Raw genomic sequence first — 21,990 nt, forward strand, 5'->3', positions numbered from 1 at the left:
CTGACTACTGTAAAATAAAATCACTACGTGCAACGATTCCACAGTCTTCAACCTTCAAATGACTCGGGGCGTTACTTTTCATCAAATATGGACTCGGCCATTGGCTATTGGCATAGGCGTGCCGGATATGTGTTTCTGACAGCCGTTCTCAAGCTTACGGTCGCATCCGGAACCGGTCACTAGGTTATGTATCAGGGCATTCATGTAATGTAGGACGTTTAAGGACACGACACTGCGACCTGAGCTCTGACAACTAAGAAGCTTGTCCTGATTAGAATTGGGCGAACTTTTTAATTTATTTATTTATTTTTATAAACAATGAGCTTGTAGTCTAGCAGTCAAATATAATGGGTATGGTCAAAATTATCATTATCATATCTACTGGACACCAAACAATCATTCATTGATTTTGAATCAATTTAGGTTTTCTGTTTTTAATGATTATATGATATGATACATATGATAGTGATATTGGGCCTGTGTGAGGCATTGTTGTCATGTACAAGGCTACATGAATGCTGAAAGGGCAATTAAGTGTATTATTATTACCAGGAAAAAAAAAACAATTAAATAATTCCTGTTTATATTGACATAGTTTATTTAATTTCTTTTTTACAGCATTGAAAAAGTCTGTTTTTAATATGTAATTCTTTTTACAACAGCAGTTGTCACAAATTAGTTTTACAGATGTCCACGTCCAAGCCCCCAGTAAGCAAGCCATAGGCGACAGTGGCGAGGAAACTCTCTAAGAAACTCTGATCTTTCTGCAGCGATCAAATCAGCTTTGAACAGATAAGGTCGGCAGGAATGTTTTTCTCTATAACTTATCCAAAAAGGTTAGAACAGAATATTTGCTAAAGTTGTTTACAACAAGGCTGTTTCTGGTTTTAGGTTATGTTATTACAGTTGTTTTCTCCTGTGGGCAGGGTGTTTTTTAATTTGCACCGTGGTTCCCCTCACAGCCCAGTGCCCTGCTGCCCAAATGAAGACCCCAGTGACACTAAACAGATCTAGAGATCAAAGGGGTACCAGAACCAGTAGTGTGTGTAACATCTCTATGCCTCACTGTATACACATTCTTTTGTGTACAGCTGCATGTTCGCTAAATTTGGGATGTCCCAGTCAGAGTTGTGGGCCTCCAAAAAAATATCTTTTTTTTTTTTTTTTCCTGTTCTTCCAGGTGCTTATGTTGCATTGAACTTTTAAAAAGCTAAGTGTCAAAAACATTCATGGTGTTCCAGGGCTCAAAAAGTGATGGAGTGTCTCACTCCTGTTCTTGAAACAAAAGCACCTAAGTATTTATTGCCTCTAATATTTTGAGATTGGGCCCATCTTATCCTATGCAAGTGCCTCTTGCTTTTCCCTCTTCTATTGGTGAGTCGCCAGGAAATCAGCTCCGCAGCAAGAGGCAGGAGCGTGTGGGGTTTGGACTTTGGCCCCCGCCGGGGCCAGCCTATTTATTGGCTGCTGCCTCTGAAACAGACTTGTGAAGAGATCTGGTAAGCATTGATTTTATTCTACTCTGTCCTAGTGCTGTCTACTTAAAAATAAGTATTTTTAATTTGAGGAAGTTCCCCATGTTGAAGTTTTGATTTAAAAAGTGAATAGTTTTAGTTTGTTTTTTAAGAACAAACTGTTGCTTTTCAACATTAATTGCTGACCTGTTATTCTCTATTTTGAGCTGTACTATATCACCAGCCTGAGCAGTAACTTTTCTGTTTTTTCACTAAAACATTTAGAGGCATATTTTCAGACAGGGAAACATTCCAGGGAGCCTTTGACTATGTACTGATGCATTAGACACTGAAACTAGCAAGTCTGGAAATCAGTGTCTTTAGTTGCCCACCAGAAAACAGAACCATGTCTTTGTTACCATGTGCCTGTGGATTTTTAGGTTTTTTGTTTTTTTTTGTATGTGCACGTCCTCTTTTTATCCAGTAAGTTTCTCCTCAAGAAACATTTAGTTTAAAAACCTGCTACTTTATATTGGAACAATTAATCTATCAAATATTTTGGTTGTTGCATTTCGCCTTTAAGATCATTTCAAGGTGAGCATCCTGGATGAATGTAAATTCATGTTTAGAAGAAGCAGCATGTTTTGATGTCGTTGTTTGTGTTGATTTACTGCAGAAATATACCATAGATCGTCTTCCTGTTCCTGTGGTCCCAAAAATAGTCCTGGGCCTGAGGCATTGTTCAGGCACAATCAGGTAGGCCGGCACTGAGAGGACAATGAGAGGAGAAGGAGCTGAATGGAGCTTTATTACTTTCCCAGTCTCTTCAGCTCGGACTCTCCTGAGCCTGCTTCCTCTCCAGCACGTAGGCTGCACTGGCTGCACATCAGGAGTCTCTCTCTTTCTCTCTGTGTGTGTATGTGTGTGTGCATGCGAGTGTGTGTTTGTGCTGTGAGTCATCTGTCCTCTCTTTTGCTTAGGAGTGTAACAGGAGCTCTACAGCTGTCTTAAACAGCCTCGGCCGGATACTCCTGTTGTTGTTTTTTTTTTAAATTAATTCATATTTCTCATAAAAAGAGAATACATAGTCATATCAAGCAAAAGCTAAGGCTGTGTGTATAAATGTTGTGCAATTAATTTGTAGAGTTGCATTTTGTAATTGCATGTTTGGTGGCAAATCATAAAATAATTACAAGTGTGCTGGGTTAATGAATTGATGTGTTTGGTGAATTTTGTGTGTGGTGAATTTGCTGAAAGGCGGGGCAGTGAGAGTTGTGCTGTTGTGTGCGTATAGACTTGTAAGCTGTGGGCTGTCTGCTGCTGATTAATGCTTCAGTGGTTGCATGGGGCATGGGTCTCCACTTGGGGGTGTTGGCCTGTCTCATGCTCTGAACTTGGCACAAATGCTGTGTCACAAGGCCAGAGTCACGCGCGTGTGCAACCCAACGCGGGCTGCGCTTTGGATCGGACTGCGTCTGGCACGTTATACTAGCCGTTCCACTCCGTGTGCTTTCCCTTTGGTGTGGCGCTCTCTAAGTGACATTACGTTAGTTATCCTGTTTTTCATTCAAGTCGCAGTACAAACCAACCAAAACTACAGGGTTACAATACATTCTCTCAAGCTAGACGGTGAAAGTTTGCAGTACATAAGGCATTTAGGACAGCGTACTTTTATCGCGTAGCCACCGAGCCCGCTGTAGGTGTGGATTTAGGGTGGGAATGCGCGCTACGGCAGTTGTTTGTGCGCGCTCGACACGGCCGGTGCTTGGGCGAACGCGTGCTGGCGCTGCCAAGGGTCCAGTCAAACACTCTTTCTGGAGAAGATTTGTTTCAGTTCTGTGTTCAGATTGCCCCCACAGCTGGAGCGGGGAAGATATGAGCAGCTGGGTAAGATCTCTAAATTAGATTACTAAACGGACAGGCCAAAGAAGCGTCTGAAGCTCTCGCCGGTTAGTTACCCCCTGCATGCTCGCCTGGAAGCAGCTCTGGAGACGTGGGAGCTGTGCTGGTCCCTCGGTCAAATGATGAGGCCTTGTTGAATTTCTGTTGACGGTGTTTTCAAGACAGAATTTCCGTCAAGCTGTGGAACAGTGTAACCAGGCGTTAGTATTCGCTATTTTGTGTGATTAAAGGATAGACCATAACATGAGAATCTTTGATATGGCAGAATATTGATAACAAAAATATTAACTTAAGCATAATTTTGAATCAACATAAGATCACATTTCTACATGGGAAAAGGTTTTGTTGAGAATAGTTTTGTTAAACCTATTCATTCTGTTAGCTAGAGCCAATGTTTCTGGCAGTAGTGAAGTAGCCTACGTGTGTGGGCGCACGCGCGGGCGTGTGTTTGGTAGTAGGGATTTGGGGGGGGGGGTTGTTGGGAGGGGCTGAAGATGTTCGGGGATGAAGGATATCGAATTAATAGACGACTCAGTTCATCTGCAGTGCACTCCAGGTTTTCACCATTTTGTTCCTTACCATGGGATAGTAAGTCTGATTTGCGGGATCATTTTCATAGCCCTTCCTATGGTTGGCTCGGCTCCATTGCGTCTTTATTCATGCAGAACTTCACCTTTGCTCAGCATGTGAGATAAGACGCTGTAACTCACTTGTGTTTACACCATGGCCATGGTTAGCTATGCCACGTGCAGGGAACATCTCAGTGCAAACATGCCAAGGTCTCCCCAACAACCCTTTACCCCTGGACAGGGCCAAGAGAGTGACAGTCAGACCCAGGATGATTCAAAGGTTCTTGTATCACTGTGATTTAAAAGAATAGTGCTGGAGGTTTTTTAGACTAACTACTTTTTGACCCGTTTGTAATTGAAACACACTTGAAAGGTGCTTTGTTTCATTCTGTGTGTGAGATATATTTCATACATCTCTGTCTCTATCGCTGTCTTTTCTACTCTTTCTCTTCACAGTCTAATGAGTGATCCAGTGCTTGCCGTGGTCCAGCACCATGGTAGATGTGCCGAGTCCATTCAGTCCATGGTCCCCAGTGGGGGACACAGAGTTGGACAGCCCTCTGTGCGGGGAGCTGATCAAGGACATGGGGGAGCTGGAAGACATTTCTCACTCCCTTAGTAATGATGCTTTCAGCTTGCTATACTTGCCTGACTGCCAGGGATCCAGCACTGGTTCTGAAAACTCCACTGTTCTGGGTACGTACATGAAGAGCAGACATACAAACCCACCATATATTAGTTATCCGCATTGTTATCATATTATTACATGTGTTGTATGTATTTTATCATGCACACACACACACACACAAAGTAACTCAGCCCCAGTGAAGCATTACAGTTTTTAAAGTTTTACTCTGTATCTCTTGATATGAGTACTCATATTCATTCATGTATTCACCTCTGCTAACTCTCTGTCCTTTACTTGTTGGTGTTGTCAAAACAGTATACTCTTTAAAGTGTTCCCGATCTAACTTGAGATTAAAAACACTCAGAAAAAAACCTGGTCTTTCCTTTTAAATGATAACATGATAAAGAAGCAGTTTCTCAAAGCAATGCCATTTAATTGGGGTTTCATTGACATTATGGGGTTATCAAAAGTTTCCACTAAATCTGAGAAAAGAGGCTTTGTACTTTCCTGAAAATCACATGTGGATGCATAGGAATGTTACTTCTGGAAGAACTCATTTAAAGCAAAAATGTAAAATGTAAACTGGATATTGTAGCTTTTTTCTGGATTAACTTTCATATTATGCCAACAATTGTCTATATGAACAGAGAATAACAATAGTTGGCATAATATGAAAGTTAAGTTTGGTTTATTTGTCACATGTATGTGACAAATAAACCAAACTTAACTTTCATATTATGCCAACTATTGTCTATATGAACAGAGAAATTCTTAAAAGCTTTATGAGCACAAACACCTTTCTTCTAGTGACTTTACTATGTGCTAAATGCTTTGCTTGAGTTAACTCTATATATCTAATGCCTAAGAGGGCTTGTTTTCAAACAGGTCCTTGTATGAGCCATAATGGAGTACCCATTGTGCGTGTGGTGGTGTGTTCTCTGTAGATGTACTGAGCCCAGCTTCCAGTCCATCCTGTACAGTGTCAGGAGCACTGTTGAGGCAGGACGACGTAACTGCCAGTCCCCTGGACCTCGAGTGCCGTGTGTGTGCTGACCGAGCCTCTGGCTTTCACTACGGCGTGCATGCATGTGAAGGATGCAAGGTTAGCACAGAAATAAACACACACACATATACACACACACACACATTGTGTAATGGAGTTAACTGGAAATGTCTTAGGCACTGTAACCCCACTTGAATTCACTTTTGCCCTCTTTGGCAAAATACCATTTTGTAAATTTTGTAGATCTGATTCCACTCAGCAATATATTTCAGTATAGAATATTTCAGCACAGACCTTTGTACACTCAGCAACATATTTCCATATAGTATATTTCAGTCTTTGTGCACTCAACATAAAATCTTTCCATACACTTTCTTCTTTTTTATACCAATATGACCACTTATTATGCCATACTGCATGTCGCTTGCATCATCTTGTTGCATTCTGTTTAACATGAATGACCAAAACCAAAGAGTACCATGTTCATTTTAGGTCACAATGACTTTGTCATGGAGTGTTTTTGTTCTGTAAAAGTCAGGATAAAGTCACATTACAGTGAGTGAGCCAAGCCAAGGTTGATGGGATTTTACTGTCAGTCAGACATCTCCCGTGTGGTGCTGAGTCATTCATTAGTGTGGCCGGGAGTTCAGCCGTTCACACGTGTTCACATATAAATGTCATGCAAAGCAGTTATCAAACTCAGTCATCTGTCCCCCACTCCAACCGGGTCCTCATGTGTGTTCTTGAGACCTCTGGCACTTGCCTTGGAGTGGTCTTATGCAGAGCAGCTTATGAATGCACGTGACAAATTGTCACGTTACAAAAATTACTGAAAGTCCTCTGGTGCTTAGCTCTGCCCTCTGCACATGAAAGACCTCTCTGCAGCATCCAGCATGTCTTAGAGTTTGGCAGTGAGGCTTTCAGATCTCTGCATCCACCTCAGCAACCTCACTGAAAACAGCCTGTTTTTGCTGAGTACTGCTGTAAGCCTGGGGTTGTCGTAGCAATGATTTACCTGAGGGCAATGCTTTATCAACCAGTGTGAATTTTCTTGTGATAATATCAGTTATCTTCTTTGTTATCAGAATGGCATAGACATGAGGGCAGTGAGTTTGGTTGTTTGTATAATTGTTAGGAGCAGTTAAGCCCCCCCCAAAATTCACAGTGCATCATCTTTTAATCATTGATAAATGAATATCATTTATCAGATGTTGGGTAATAACAAGTGGGCAGTGTTTGCTCAGTGGCTAAGGTAGTTTACTAGTAATCAGACGGTTGCCAGCTCAAGCCCCACTACCACCAGGTTGCCACTGTTGGGTTCCTGAACAACGCCCTTAATCCTCAAGTTGTATTCTGTCATATTTGTAAATTTGCTTTGGATAAAAGTGTCAGCTAAATGCCATCAATGTAACAAGTATAAGCATAAAATTTTTTGCTGAGTTTATTTATTTATATATTTATTTACATTATTTAATGGTTTTTTTTTTAACATTTGTCATTTTTAGTATATTTGTGGTTTTTAATATTTGTAGCACAAATGACACATAGCAATATGGAACAACTAAGGAAATGGCTTGTTCACTAGACTTTGGAAGGTTTTTAGACAGTGTATCCTTGACTGGTGTTTAGGGAATATGCGATGGTACTTGCTCATATCAAAATACCATGTGAATGGTATTTGTGATGAGTACATGCTCATCAAAAATGCAGCTCATACCACTGCAATATATATATATTTTATACAGCTGACGTTATCGCCTTGTAAAGATGCGTCAGAGGGGACTGTTTATAGACCACTCTGCAGCAGTGCGCTATTGTTTCCCTGGGCAGGCACATGTTCTTGGATGGCATGCCGGTTAAGCCTTCTGCCACTGGTGTTGTAACACTAACCTCTCACACAGTACATCTCGTGATTAGATGCTAATGACATCTGACGTGAGTCTCCCTGGCCCATACCAACCCAAATACACTCATAAACACACACACATACACAAATCCCAACTTGTATCTAAAGGAGAATAATTGTTTGTCATGGCATTGAAATTAAAGCTGACCTTGGACACACTTGGCAAATATATAAACAAAATATTCAATGTCAGACAAATGTCATTCAAATAACATTTTGTCATTGCCCTTAACATTTAATTACAATACCGTCATTATTCATTAGATCATTGGAGGTGTCACGTTATCAGAGTGCACATTACTCTATACGGTACTTGCAAAGCAAGCGTTGCAGTGACCTTTGTGTAATGGAAGAATCAGTCAATAATGTTTCCAGCTGTGTGGTACTGCCAAGTGACAACTTGGCACATGCAGAAAGACTGCAGCAGAGTCAGTTGACACTGGTTAGTGAAGTCAAAAATAAGACCAGTGCAGCCATGACACCTTTTTAGCTATTTATACTAAATTCAGCAGCTGTAAATGTACTAGGGGAGATTATCGAATTGCACTTATGCCTATGCACAGAGAGCTATTAAGATGAAAGAAACTGACAAATTAATTGTACTTTTAAAGAAATACATAACAATTGGCATAAAAGGTCAGTCGTCAAACTTGATATTACAGCTTCTGTCTAGATTAACTTTCATATTATTCCAATTATTGTCTATGTGAACATAGAAGTTCTTAATAGCTTTATGAGCACAATCACATTTCTTCTGGCTTTACTAAGTGGTAAATGCTTAGCTTGAGTGAAACTCTATATTTCTAATGCCTAAGAGGGCTTGTTTTTATAGACCTGGGTCAACTATTGCCAGTGATCAATGTATGATGCATTGCTACAGCAGCAGGGTGTAAGTAGCTGCTCTTTGCTGATGTTGCGCTGTGCCAGCCTTTCTGATGTGTGAATTCTCCACACAGGGTTTCTTCCGGAGGACCATACGCCTCAAACTGGAGTACGACAAGTGCAAGCGCAACTGCAAGATCCAGAAGAAGAACCGCAACCAGTGCCAGTACTGCCGCTTCCGCAAGTGCCTCGCTGTGGGCATGTCCCACAACGGTGAGAGGCCCGCCTGCATCCCCCACGGCCATCCAGCTGGCTTCCCCACCATCACACAGCTATGCAAACCCACCGATTATTTTATCGGCCATCCCATTTGTTTCAAATCACACTCCATTAAAAATAATGTTATGTAAAGACATTACATACTTTATCTGTCATTACAGCCCATTTTTGGTTTTGAAGCATGCCTTATGGGGAGTGCCGGGCTAAATAGAAGATTTATTTATCATTTTTAGCAAGTGCAAGTTATGTGGATGATATGGAGTTCTGTTGTCCTCCTCTACCATGTGACTTCCACCTCATTAGTTCATTAAGGGTAATCCAGTCAGGGAAATTTCTCTTTATTAAAGTTCCAACCAGCACCCACCACAGCTAGACGGCCCTTGAACTGTATATGAACAGGCAACGTTTAAAAAACAAAAACAGCCTCTTCATCACTGGATTCAGCCTTGGTGTTTCCATTACATCACATCACATCACCTTAGGCCATGTTGAAACCCTTGACCTTTGTCCCTGCAGTGCTTCTGTGACAAGGGCACGGTGACCTCGTGCCCATCTGCAGCATGCTGGGCTGTGGGCGCTAGTGGTATTCAGTGGTATAAAGTTTTTTACACCAATGAACACTACATTTACAAGTCTTTTTGTCTGTTTTTATTGTGTTGTGTTCTATCATTCTTTACTAATCGGTTTGTGTATTGAATTTGTACCAATTGGTTTATTGGTGTTATTGTCGATATGGTATTTATTGACTGTTCTATTGTAGCCTTATCCTCTTTATTGTCCTGTGTTGTGATAAATGTAGCACTCTTTTAAGTGTGTGTATGTGTATGCACGTCAACATGCAGGTGCACATATATGTGCACTTTATGGGCACTTTATGGGCCTGCATGTATGTTTGCAAACTTAATCAGAGCACATGCTCATCTCTCTCTAGCTATCCGCTTTGGCCGGATGCCCCAGTCGGAGAAGCTGAAGCTCAGAGCAGAGCTGCAGACAGGCCAGAGGGAGCCAGGCCAGACCCAGCTGGCTGATCTTAAGACTCTGGCCAGGAAGATCCACCATGCGTACCTCAAACACTTTGAGATGAACAAGGCCAAAGCACGCATCTTCCTCATGGGCAAGACCAACACACCGGTGAGGAAGAAAGCTCTTTTATTTAGCATGTTATAAGTGTTCACAGATTTAGACATATTCAGAGTAGTGAGGGGACATGCAATTATCTGTAACAGCTCAGCTTGTCTAAACCAGCATATATTCTTGGGAACCAGCCGCTCAGCCCTGTCAGGTGGCGAACCCTGTCAGATTTCGCATCCATTCCAGATCCTCTTTCACCAGCCCTTTGTCATCCATGACCTGGACACACTGCAGCGAGCACGGCAGACTCTAGCCACCCAGCTGCTGGGAGAGGGAGGTGAATTGGTGGCACATGACCTGCAGGCCCGGGAGACCGAAGCATGCCTTTTCCACTGCTGCCAGTACACGTCCGTGGAGACGGTGACGCAGCTCACTGAGTTCGCCAAGGCTGTGCCGGGCTTCGCCGCCCTTGACCTCAACGACCAGGTGACGCTGTTGAAATACGGTGTGCATGAGGCCCTGTTCGCCCTGCTGGCCTCCTGCATGAACAAGGATGGGCTGTTGGTGGCCCAGGGAGGGGGCTTCATCACCCGGGAGTTCCTCAAGAACCTCCGCCGGCCCTTCAGCGACATGATGGAGCCCAAGTTCCAGTTTGCCACACGCTTCAACGCCCTTGAGCTGGACGACAGTGACCTGGCGCTGTTTGTGGCTGCCATCATCTGCTGTGGAGGTGAGGCACAGCACGGCAGGCATGCTTCATGCACCAGTGAAGTGGAGAAAATGGCTCATCAGTTGGAAGTCCTGCCCCATCTAGTAATAGTTTTCAGTATAACAGAGAAGCCATCTTTTTTTTTTAATGTTGGGGAATTCCTTTTAGTCAGTGAGCCTGACCTGAGTTTTATACACTGTCGTATAGTGTTGCATGTTGGTGGAGCTTAAACACTTCCTAAACTGCAAACTGTGTGTGTCAGGATTTTCCTTCCACTTCTTTGGGCGCCAGAACTGAGTGGTCTTTTGAAAGAGGTTACATAATAACAGCAAGGCTCAGAGGGACTTCAGGACTTTTTTTCTTCTTTGGGCCAGCAAAAATAACCACAGCTTCCTGCAGTGTTAGCTCCAGCAGCTGCGCAACAGGGCTCTGTTGGGGCTAAAACTGTAACCACAGCCTGCTGCAGTCACTCTCTCTCTCTCTCTCTCTCTCTCTCTCTCTCTCTCTCTCTCTCTCTCTCTCTCTCTCTCTCTATCTATCTATCTCTCTATCTATCTCTAAATGCCATTAAAATACTTCCAACAAGAGAGAAAAATAGAATCTAGATAAAGATATTTACATAAACATATACAAGCTTCAGAATTTCCTTGTGTTTGACTCTTTCTTTCTCTCTCCATTTTATCTATCTATCTCCCCTTCTCTCTCTCCCTCTCTCTCTTTGTCTCTATTGTTCTTTTTCGCTCTTTTCTGAACCATTCGCAGACCGACCAGGACTAGGAAACGTGTCAGATATTGAGTGCATTCAAGAAAGTATCATTCTTGCTCTACAGCTCCATCTGCGGGCCAACCACCCTGACAACACGTTCCTCTTTCCAAAGCTCCTGCAGAAACTGGCTGACCTCCGTCAGCTTGTAACTGAGCATGCACAGTTAGTCCAAGACATTAAGAATACACAGGACACTTCTCTCCACCCATTATTGCAGGAAATCTACAGAGATATGTATTGAGTTCTGGTGGGGAGAAGAGTGTTGCTGTGCACGATGTAACACGTCTAAACAATAACAGACACCTTCCAACTTCAAGACTATTGCAAGAGGATTGCAATTTACTCATGACTCTTAGACCTGTTTTGATAAAAATATTATACTATATGATAAGTATGCTTTTACTGTAAAAACTTGCACACACCTCCAATCTAATAAACCAGTATGGGCCTGGCAAGAGTGGGCACTAATCTTCAGGACCAGCTATTGGTGGTACACATTGCTTTTCTCTCTATGGAAAATGCAGAACTGAACCCACTGTGATGAGGACAGTTTACCCAACAGTCATCACCTTTAGGCTGCAGGTGCAGCACTGCCCACAACAAGCAAGCTAATCGCCACAGAACTGTTCAAATGACCATATTTTATACCTTCTGTAAACAGTGTGTGCTCAGAGGCAAAATGTATGCAACTGTTGTAATAATGAGTATTCTAAAAATGAAATGTAATTGTCATGCCATGCTAGAATGTTAGAATATGGCTTACACACAGAGCCATCAATCGACGACCAATACCTCATTTTAAATAGCATAAGACAACATTTATGGTAGATTTAGTATTACAAATATGAATACACACTGTGAGGCACTCCACTAATTAGGAATCAATGTATAAGTTATTTATTTTTGAAAACTGGAAACCAGTGCTATTAGAAGCAGAGTATGATTGCATGGTTTAATTTATGTTTTATTTGGGAAAGATTATACATTTTCCCATTGTTTTTCAGATAGTCGGTAATGTAAAACAAATAGATTTTGTGTTCTAAACCCAACATGGTCAAAACTATTTTCATTAGTTGCATTATGCTATAGTTCTGCTAAACTTTTAAACAGGTGGCTAGTATAAGAGGGGATTATCGTATTGATTTCAGGGAATATTAAATTGCGTAGATACTCAGGAAAACAATGCTTTAGGATTTAATTAATTTTGGGTATCTCAGCACTAGAGTAGGTACTGTACATTACAACCACCTGTTTCAAGGGAAAAAAATTTTTTCGATAGGAAAAATTTTTTGTGATTTTTAAATTTTTTTATTATTTTTTTTTTTTACTTTTGTGTGTTAAATGTATCATATGGTCCACGATGATATTTACATAATATTAATCTGTAAATTGCGTGAGATGCATTAACAATTTAAACCAGACATCGGAAAATAAATATAGGCCAAACCATTTTATGAATAAATGTGACTCTGAAGATGTAATAAGCTTCACGTGATGTGTGTTCTATTTCTGTTTTTTTTTTTTTTTGCATTATATCATTTTGCAATATTAGTCAGTCCACAATCTCTGACGCTCATTTCCGAATCCAATGATCTGCAATGCATAGATAAAGCACTTCCACAAAGCAATGATTTGCAAATCAGCGAATATTACAAGCGTAATAATACACATAATGTGTATTATGTATGCATTATTCCTTTATTCCCTTGTACCTACAATCATTATTCATAGAGACGTATGGCGTAGTTAATTGAGAAACGACAAATAGTAAATGTATGAGCCAAAATTAAGATAGCTTTTTAAAAATCTATTTTACAGGCTCAATAGTGGGTGCCTACATCGTGACGTAGTTCTAGGGTCCTCACATTTTAACATTTTCGCGCCACAGCGCGTCAGGCGAAGCATTCAGAAAACATCCACTAGTATTTGTATGACTGCTTTAGTTAGTTAGCTAGCTGTCCACATTTCATAATTAGTAAGGTAGCGTTAGTAGGGTTAGTGCAGTCTGTCAGTATTCCTCTGTCACTACTAGAAAATTAGTGATAGGGGTTCTGTCGGTAAGCCTTACTGTGTTTTACAGTATAACTAGATAGCTAGGTTAGCTCTCTAGTTAAAGTTAGCTAGCTAGCTACCTTAGTCTCAAGATAAAATGATATAGTTAGCCACCTAACCAGGAATATACAGTCTTTATTAAAACTATAAACACTTTATAGCTGAACGCTTCGTCTAATTGATAACCTAAGTCGACCGCATTGGAGTGTCATTCAAATCAGCAGAAAGTACTCGCTAGCTAAGGACTTCGCTAGGTTAAAATGACGGGTGAGTTAAACTTGTTCAAGGTCAAATAGATTTAGCTAACAGCTAGCCAAGCTGTATATGTAAACTCGTCTGTAATCATATTTTCCTTGTGCTCATCAGCTGAAGATGAAAACCTGGACATGCTGCTCTCTTTATTCGAAGAGAATCAGGGTCAGGAACCGGAGACCTCCGCTGCTGGGGCTGGAGATGATGAGGATGATTTGGATGGTCTCTTCGATGATGATTGCGACGAAGTTTATGTTGAGCCCGAGGAAGAGGACGTGTCATTGGCTAATTTAAGTACAGAAAGGGAAAATGAGCATAATGGATCCAAAGAACACCTGGAGGGTGAGAGACCATGCAACATAGTTTACTCCACTCTACATGATTAGATACTTACTGTGGCATATTAAATCAATAGAAATACATTGATGAAACTCCTCTTAATTTTTTCATTGTTTTTTGCTTCTAGCTACACAAGTCTTCCATACCTATTTTGCTGTACTTGTTTATTTCTTGTTGTGTATTGGCATACATGTATTACTTTGACACTGATGATTTGAACTTCAGCGGAATTAAGGAGCATGCGGGAGAAGATGCAAAAGCTCCAGCAGCAGCTGTTGGCTTCTCAGACAGGTGAGAACACCTCCCAGGCCAGACACACAGAAGATGATCCCTTCTCACGCAGGCAACCGAGCACCAAGACATCACCAGCCACTCGATGTTCCACCAAGCCCCTGACTTCCCCACAGCAATGCAGCAGACCTGCCCTAAAAGCACATCATAACAGCAAGTCATCCCCAACACTGCAAAAAGTAGCTACAGTTTCCCCTAAAGCAGTGGAGCTCACCAGGGCACTGCATTACCAAGACAGGACTGCACACTATGACAAAGCAGGTACTCAGTATCGTGTGTGTGTGTGTGTGTGTGTGTGTGTGTGTGTGTGTGTGTGTGTGCGCGCGCGCGCGCACGCACGCACGCATGCATGCGTGAAGAAATTGCTGAATAGGATGGCTTTTGACATTTTTAATGGTACAGTCTGCTGAATAGTTGTTAAAACAGCCAGTGGTTGCACCCTGGAATAGTGAATAATTAGTAATGTAAGTTCAATAACTTATATAACCTTCTCTTTTTAACAGCCTCCTCTGAAAACCACAATGCACTGGGACATAGTGTGAGCGATAGGCTATCACAGCCAATGAGAAGCAGCAGTAAATTCAACAGTACAGTGAAGTCACCTACACCCAGCAAAAGTGCTGGTGTATCTCATCCCATTGCCAGACAGAACACATCCCTGCCATCTGTCAGTCAGGACATTACCAAGGAGAAATTCTCAGGTCTCAGGCTTAGGTGCGTATTTAGTCTTTGGTGATTGAGCAACAGAGACTACATGCCCCTGTTTATCCTTGTAGTTTTCCTTTTAAGTTGTTCCTTTTGTTGATTTTGAAAGTAGTAGTCTTAGTTTTTCAATGCACCAAAACAAGTCGGACCAAAATTTTTCAGTTGTCTTGACATCTAACAATATTATTATTCCTTGAAGAAACAACTGCTAAGTGTAAGTCACTACTGCATCAAACAATGTTATTTCAGCAGTCACTGCATGTACTGCAATTGAAGCATTAACTGTACTGATGGTCAGTGTCTGCATCTCGTCTTTGTCTGTAGGAGACCTCGCTTGTCCTCTGTGGAAATTGAACACAAAATGGCTAACCGCAGATTGATCCGGCTCTCACATCTGCCTGAACGACTGGTCAGGGAAAATCTAGAAGAGAGTGACTGGGTTACCTTTGCTGTGGTGATAAAGAAAGTGACTACACAGAGCAAGAATAATGTAAGCAATACTACCTTCATAGGTACTACCTCTCAGTAGCTATAATGGTGTGAGCTGCATATTATTGGCATTTGATTTCATTTCATAGGACTGGTGCAGTTTATTTTTGTAAATAGGCATACTGGTATACAGTTTTTGAAAAATGATTAGGTACGTAAGTAATCTGTACATGTACACAATTGCTTATAAGAACTTTAGTCAGCCAGCCAACAGTGGATTAAAATTTTAAATTCTTAATTTCCTTACTTATCGATTACTTGAATATTTACTAAATTAAAGCAGAACAATCTGTTCTCAAGAGAAGAATTCAAAGTCGGTAGGAAACACATGAAATTCATCTGTCAGAAGCAGATGAATGATCTATTTATGTATTTAACCTCTGACAATTTCTTTCATAGGGAAAAACCTTTAGTATCTGGAAACTGAATGATCTTCATAACCTGGAGGTGAATGTATCGCTTTTCCTCTTTGGGAATGTTCATACAGACCTGTGGAAGACAGACACTGGGACAGTGATTGGCATACTCAACCCTAACCCAATGAAGAACAAAGATGGCTCTAATGAGGTCAGTCAGTGGGAATAAGGAACCTGAGTGTCCAGAGTTCCATCCCTTTCGTTTATTTGAGTATATAATAGAATTAAAGGAATTACATGTATGATTATTTTTTTATACATTTTGATGAAGTGAAGAATGTGTTTTTGAATAGCAGATGAAGTACTGAACAAGTGTTGAGATTTTGGTCACTTCTACAGGTTTAGTACTTAGAGGCAGGCCTGATATCAACTCTAGTAGTCATTCTGTTACTGGAAAAGTCAGTCATTCCCACCCCCACTCAAAGTCTAAAATGTCTTTCAAGTTTGCTTGTCAAATTTATGGAAGCATGTGCACCAGAGCATCTTTTTTGCCACTTTGTTCTGAATGTACCCAAACGTGATGGAACCTGCTGCCTCTTTACAGCTTTGCCTCACTGTGGACCATCCACAGAAGGTTCTTATGTTGGGAGAGGCCATGGACTTTGGTACTTGCAAGGGCAAAAAGAAGAATGGAGATACCTGCACCCAATTGGTCAACCTGGTGGGTCCAAATGTCCTATCGCCAAGCTTTAATTTCTGTGGCCGTCGGTCTTTGAATTCACTGATTTGTTCTTTTTATTTTCCTCCCACTAGAATGAATGCCAGTACTGCCAATACCATGTAAAGGCTCAGTATAAAAAGATGAGCTCAAAGAGAGCAGAGCTTCAGTCCAGTTTTACAGGCACTGCCCCTGGGAAAAGAAAGGGGCAGGGAGGTCTGAGGGAGCGTCTGTGTCAGAGTGACTTTCACTATGGGGGCGTGTCCTCACTTGCCTGTGCACCATCAGTGTGAGTAACCCCCTCCACAAGGAAACTCATAAGTGCATTTTGAGAGCCATTAGTTTACTGACATTTTGTAACATCATTCGTCTGCAGGACTGCACCACAGCCAAAGAAACAACCTTCAATTCAGGCAGTTTTGGCTTCCATCCCTTCCAAGAAGCTTGGTAAGAGTCTCACTGTTATGCCAATATTTTTTAACTAATCAGATATGTGATTAGATATGTATTTATAATGTGTCTTTCAGTTGCTAAATACTAAATCAGTACAAAGAAGGTTCCATTTGCCTTTGTGAAGTGTTCACTTCAAGGAAAAGATCAGATAACCATCAGACACCTGGGGAAGGAATTTTGTTTAGCTGCCTGTATAAACATAGATGTCTGTGTGGTGTGAGAGAGAGTATTTTTTCTTTGAATGATTAATTTTTTATTTATTTATTTTTAAAATATCTTTTAGCTCTTGTTTCAGATGAGGTATCTGGGTGTTCAGATGACTTCAGAAGTCTAATGTCCGTTCCTACTCCAGGAGCGCTTAATATAAAGAGACACTTGGGACAAACTAGGGCAAATGGTAATATGTTTGATAAATAATCTCAAGTAAATGCTTCACACAGCCTTAAATAGAGCAGTACAGTACATGTTTGTGCTCATGGCTCTCCCGTCCTGCTGGGTGTGGGATGCAGGACCATGTGGGCCACCAGTTCAGTCCATCTCTGCCTCAGACCTCCTCAAACAGCAGAAAGTGCTGCATCAGCAAAGGCTGCAGGCTAGACGGAAGAGGGGAGAAGAGATCCAAAAGAGGTGTGTGGGGGTGTGGCTGAATGAGCAGGTGCACGCAGTTCTTCATCCCTACAATTAATTTTTTTTTTGTGAGAAACGTATGCACTTTGTGTGCATTTGTCATATATTGAAGGAGGAGTGTGTGTGTGTGTGTGTGTGTGTGTGTGTGTGTGTGTGTGTGTGTGTGTTTCTCAGGATGCTGCAGAACACTGGTGCAACTGTTGTTCCAGCAAGACCGTCTATAAACAGAGGTGCTCTGCTCTCACCGAAAGCAGCGTCTCCTGTACCCACCCTAGGGCGAGGTTTCATGGACGGAGAGGATATTATTCTGGATATGTCCCTGCTTCCTCCCCCAAAAAGCCCAGCAGCCACAAAGGTCTGTAGCTTCTTCTAAACCTTAGTGGAGGTATATGGGTAGTGGCTTGCAGTAGTCTGGCATTCAGTTGACTATGAGCAAGGTAATTGGCTGTTATGAGTAAAGATACAAATTTTTGGCTTAGAGGTCAATATTAGAGAAAGCATGATTCGAAAGACTCACACCATCACAACAAATATCACTCGTAGAACTTTTTTCAAATATTCCCTTTTTTTAAGATCGCATTTTGCCAGAGTAATATATTTAGAGCATACATTTACGTGTGTGTGTGTGTGTGTGTGTGTGTGTGTGTGTGTGTGTGTGTGTAAAGGAGCAAATTATCATTACCACTATCCCTGCTCATAAAGTCTCTTTATAGTCAGCTGAGAATTTTTAGCCCTCCATACCAACAGTAATGCTAGACTTTATCTAGAGCTAAAGCTGGTACTATCACTCCTCTAATGCCAGTTACATTAGTGTGCCTGGGCACTCATTGATGTTCTGTACTAAGGCTGTGCACAGGTTCTCAAGAACTCAAGTAACTGTTTGAGGTGCCAGTATTTAAATACTTAAATCACTATTTGGGAATTTACGTTTCATCAAAGAAAGGCAAAGAAGAAAATGTACACATCAACAATTTAGTGAAATGCTGCTTTTTTTGGTTTAATCATATATGTGTATGTGTGTGCATACACACACACCTACTTTGCTACAGAAACAGGAATGGGAACTTTAAAACTGTGCAGACAGTAGTGAATAGCAGTTTAACATTACACATGAAGTTGAAACGAAAGTTTATCCATCAGTCATGGTGTCAAGATCTTTTGGTGAGTTAAGTCTGCCTACTGGCTGATTGTCAGAGAGCAGTAAATAAATGACAGTGTCAGAATTCCATGTGTGTGCTTTTAATATTTCATAAATTTGTACTGGAAACTCGGTGATATGGAAGTAACCTCGTCCATATCATTGGAAAAGGTGCCAAATCAGCTGAAAAGCAAATTTTGCATAATTTTTACTTAATTACCTAATGCATCCTGAGGTTAATCTTGGCTTTAGCAAGCTGTTCAGCCAACATCAACCAGATACTCATTTCATGTGAAATTATAGAGTCTCTTTAGTCACATTAGAAACAACGTAACTGTCTAATTGACCGGCTGTCAAGAGAAATGAAAAAACATGCACAATGTCTTCTATGTGGTGTTGCAGAGCATTCTGAATGAAGGGATTTTGTCATTTGCAGTTCCCTTGACCCACATCACGTGATTAGTATATAGGGAATACAAAGGCACTGCTTAGAGACCCAATAGAATGTAGTACAGCTTCTGCAAAACTAACAAGTTGACACATCGTGGCACACATGAACAAGACTGAGTCCTTATCATCATCCAGTGTTGTGTTGTTTTTGTTTTTTTTTCTTTTTGGTTAACTACATTTCACTTCATAACCAGCAATTATTCTGAATGCCCATCCATAGAATGTGCCTAGTTAACTAGTTTCTACTAAATTACAAAAAAAACCAAAACCCACGTATTAATTCCTGTGAGTGAATTATTCATTTCACTCTCTGAGATGCATGTTTGGTTACAAATTAGATTGTCGTTATAGTATTGTATCAGTTCATTGTTTTATTTAAAACACTTGAATATCATTGAGATTGTAAAGATGTGGCACTAAGATTTGGTATTGATACCAGCAGCCACATTAATTGATCAGTTCAGATGACTGAGAGTCACTGAAATTTTCATAAGCTGCTGGTTACTGAACATGGCGGTTTGTCAGAAGGTTTGGTTCAGTTTGTGAGCCCATAGTGCTGACTCTTTCCCTCCGTCTTCTCCCCCAGCTGGCTGCAGTGAGAAAGCTCCAGGCTAAAGGCGTGGACATTGTTAAAGATGACCCCAATGCCGTGAAACGCAAGCGCCCCAGCAGCAGTGAGATCACTACCAGAGTGGAGCGTAGCCTGAGCCCACCGGCAGGTCTGTGGGCCAGCATGCCGTCTTGAGTGCACTGTCACGGGTACAACCCAACCCCGATGCTTACGCTCGGCCTCACTGCAGGTGAGAAGACGGCTGTGGAGAAAGAGGAGGAGATGGAGCCAGCTCAGAAAAGGAGGCGGGAACAGCTGGACTATATCCAGTCAGAGGAGTTTCAGCACATTCTTAATGCAAAGTCTACAAATTCCTGGATTATGGGGGAGGTGGGTTTGTGCATGTGTGCAAGTGCAGAATATAACATGCACTTGAGAAATATAGTAAATACATGTTATAAAAGCATTTTTAAGTAAATAAAATAAAGATGACACTATGAATACAGGTACCCAAAATGTAATTTTGGTGAATTTGTGTATGTAAAATATCGCACTGTAGCTGTAAGATAGGCGCTTGTGTCTTGGTTGTGGCCGTTTTTTTGTTTGTTTGTTTGTTTTTGACCCAACCTTCATGCATCTTTAAGATGGAAGAGAAGGCCATGCAGGACTATTTTGAGCCACTGGTGCAGAAAGAGAAGTTGGAAGAGAAGATGAAGAGCATCCGGGAGATGAAGTGTCGAGCAGTCACCTGTAGAACCGTACGTGATCCCAGCACATGTCCCACAATGGATGCACAGCATCAGTGTGTGTTACTTCTCTTTATGTAACATGGTGTGTATGTGGTACTTTGCCATGGGGAGGAGAGGGGCAGGAAACAGCCCCTGAGAAGGCTGTTTAAAGATTCAGTATGTGACTCGTGGGTCCTGCCTCATTAGACTGCTATGACTACTACTTTATTTTGGAATGACAGATCCATGTATACAAAGTCAAAGCAGAAATTAAAGCCCACAAATCTATGCAGTCACCCTAGTTCTCCCGCCCACTTAGGATATAAAGTTGGGGGGGGGGGGCTATAACACTTAGTACTCAGGCGCTCTGCATGGAGTAGCTCCCAGCTGTCCCGACAGTAGTGGTTAACAAACAAGGAGATTTAACAGCCATCTCTCTTCCGTAGTGCAAATACACACACTTCAAACCAGCTGAGCGCTGCGTGCAGGAGAAACACGACTACCACTGGCATGATGCCGTCAAACGCTTCTTCAGGTGCTCCTGTGGCCAGAGGAAGATCAGCCTAGGCCGCTTCCCTTCTACAGCCTGCAGGTGAGCTCCATTGTGGGTTTGCTTGTTGGGGGCGGGGGGTGTTTTTGGTTAAGTCGGGGGAGGGGGGCTTGACCAATGTTTGTCTTGACCAATGCATTCTCTGTTTCAGCAACTGTGGTCTGTACAAGTGGGAGAGAGACAGCATGTTAAAGGTACATTTAAAATTTTGGCCACTTTTGGCATTTCGGAACTTTGCCTTTTAATTTGTGCTTTGACTTCAGTTCAGTTTGGATGCTTTTCCTTCATTCTCTGCCTCCAATATCACCAGGAGAAGAATGGGCCGAAGATCGGAGCCGAGCTGCTGCTGCCACGTGGGGAAGAGCAGCCCAAATTCCTCAACAGTCTGAAATAGTTAGCATTTTCTCTGCCACCCAGCGCAGCCCCTCCGTGCCCCTCTGCTCACATGTCGTGCAGGGGGCTTTCTTATCTGCAAAACCAAGCAAACCTCTCTTGATTTTCCTCAAGTCAGACTTTGGCAGAGCCATTACTGCTGTTAATTTAGAGATTTTCAGATATGCACACAATGCCAGAGATTAGAGGGTTTTGCAAGTGATTTGCAACTTCCATTCTAACCTCCAGCACCAACTATTTTTATCTGTTTTATCTCTCTTTTTATGTCCAATGTTTTTTTTTTTTGTTTTTTTTTATATTGTTACTGCAAGTTTTCCTATTTGTTATGAACTTCTGTATCATGTGTGGCTGTGCCTAAATTAAACTAGCATGTGAGTTTACATACCTTTTGGTCATTGCTCATCCAAGACTCTTATTCTCACACCAAGTAAATTAGATGTGAGAAGGTGACACCAGCAGCCAAAATGCCCCCTTATGTTTGTACTTGTATTGCATTTGTTTCTCTTGGATTAAGGGATCTAAAGCAATTAATTTTTCTTGTCATTCAGATCACTAACAGAATGCTAGGTGGAGACAGTTAAGTTCTGCAAAGTTAGTAAATCTTAGTAGGGCAACCCGCTCTCTTACCGTCTAGGCTTTTGGTGCAGGAATGTTCATATTCTGCAGCCAAAAAAACAGCCCTTCTGCCCGTTAGATGACTTCTGCAGAGGGCTGCTAGTACGGCTTTATATACGATACACCCATGCGCATTTCACTTAAATCCTCCAATTTTGCCATCTGGTCCAACTGT

The 21,990-nt window shown here is 41.6% G+C and overlaps 2 protein-coding genes across 10 annotated transcripts; both read left to right on the forward strand.

Moving 5' to 3' along the window:
* The first annotated feature begins 262 nt into the window (after positions 1-262).
* pparaa (peroxisome proliferator-activated receptor alpha a) lies at positions 263-12,599 on the forward strand. 6 transcript variants are annotated; one of them, XM_081723855.1, is made up of 8 exons: positions 263-1,499; positions 2,131-2,210; positions 4,382-4,621; positions 5,498-5,655; positions 8,419-8,557; positions 9,495-9,694; positions 9,881-10,364; positions 11,106-12,599. In XM_081723855.1, exons 3-8 carry the CDS (start codon positions 4,420-4,422, stop codon positions 11,348-11,350), a joined length of 1,428 nt encoding a protein of 475 aa, XP_081579981.1. In that variant the 5' UTR covers positions 263-1,499; positions 2,131-2,210; positions 4,382-4,419; the 3' UTR covers positions 11,351-12,599. The 6 variants fall into 6 exon arrangements, with proteins under 6 accessions (XP_081579981.1, XP_081579982.1, XP_081579983.1 ...); XM_081723857.1 differs by lacking the exon at positions 263-1,499 and adding an exon at positions 1,515-1,937; XM_081723856.1 differs by lacking the exon at positions 2,131-2,210 and having other exon boundaries at positions 1,482-1,499.
* A 413-nt stretch (positions 12,600-13,012) lies between these two features.
* Positions 13,013-21,580, forward strand: mcm10 (minichromosome maintenance 10 replication initiation factor). Of its 4 annotated transcripts, none has more exons than XM_027032086.3 (18): positions 13,013-13,428; positions 13,528-13,755; positions 13,978-14,304; positions 14,547-14,757; positions 15,073-15,238; positions 15,637-15,804; positions 16,198-16,314; positions 16,407-16,600; positions 16,688-16,758; positions 17,048-17,161; positions 17,274-17,391; positions 17,566-17,746; positions 19,566-19,698; positions 19,780-19,919; positions 20,174-20,287; positions 20,704-20,849; positions 20,959-21,001; positions 21,118-21,580. In XM_027032086.3, the coding sequence occupies exons 1-18, from the start codon at positions 13,422-13,424 to the stop codon at positions 21,199-21,201; spliced, it is 2,562 nt and encodes an 853-aa protein (XP_026887887.2). In that variant the 5' UTR covers positions 13,013-13,421; the 3' UTR covers positions 21,202-21,580. The 4 variants fall into 4 exon arrangements, 3 of the variants coding, with proteins under 3 accessions (XP_026887887.2, XP_081579688.1, XP_081579689.1); XM_081723562.1 differs by having other exon boundaries at positions 13,978-14,043; XR_014126101.1 differs by lacking the exons at positions 20,174-20,287; positions 20,704-20,849; positions 20,959-21,001; positions 21,118-21,580 and having other exon boundaries at positions 17,274-17,419; positions 19,780-19,917.
* Positions 21,581-21,990: the final 410 nt, after the last annotated feature.

This window comes from Electrophorus electricus, chromosome 11, assembly GCF_041902795.1.
Source record: "Electrophorus electricus isolate QZ-2024a chromosome 11, ASM4190279v1, whole genome shotgun sequence".
Classification (NCBI taxonomy): Eukaryota; Metazoa; Chordata; class Actinopteri; order Gymnotiformes; family Gymnotidae; genus Electrophorus; species Electrophorus electricus.

Coding starts and splice junctions, on each gene's coding strand:
- mcm10 (XM_027032086.3), top strand. Junction 15,239..15,636: donor CTACACAGAGCAAGAATAAT/GTAAGCAATACT, acceptor TTTCTTTCATAG/GGAAAAACCTTTAGTATCTG. Junction 19,699..19,779: donor TAGCCTGAGCCCACCGGCAG/GTCTGTGGGCCA, acceptor GCCTCACTGCAG/GTGAGAAGACGGCTGTGGAG.
- pparaa (XM_081723855.1), top strand. CDS start 4,420: ATGGTAGATGTGCCGAGTCCATTCAGTCCATGGTCCCCAGTGGGGGAC. Junction 5,656..8,418: donor ATGCATGTGAAGGATGCAAG/GTTAGCACAGAA, acceptor TTCTCCACACAG/GGTTTCTTCCGGAGGACCAT. Junction 10,365..11,105: donor TGCCATCATCTGCTGTGGAG/GTGAGGCACAGC, acceptor AACCATTCGCAG/ACCGACCAGGACTAGGAAAC.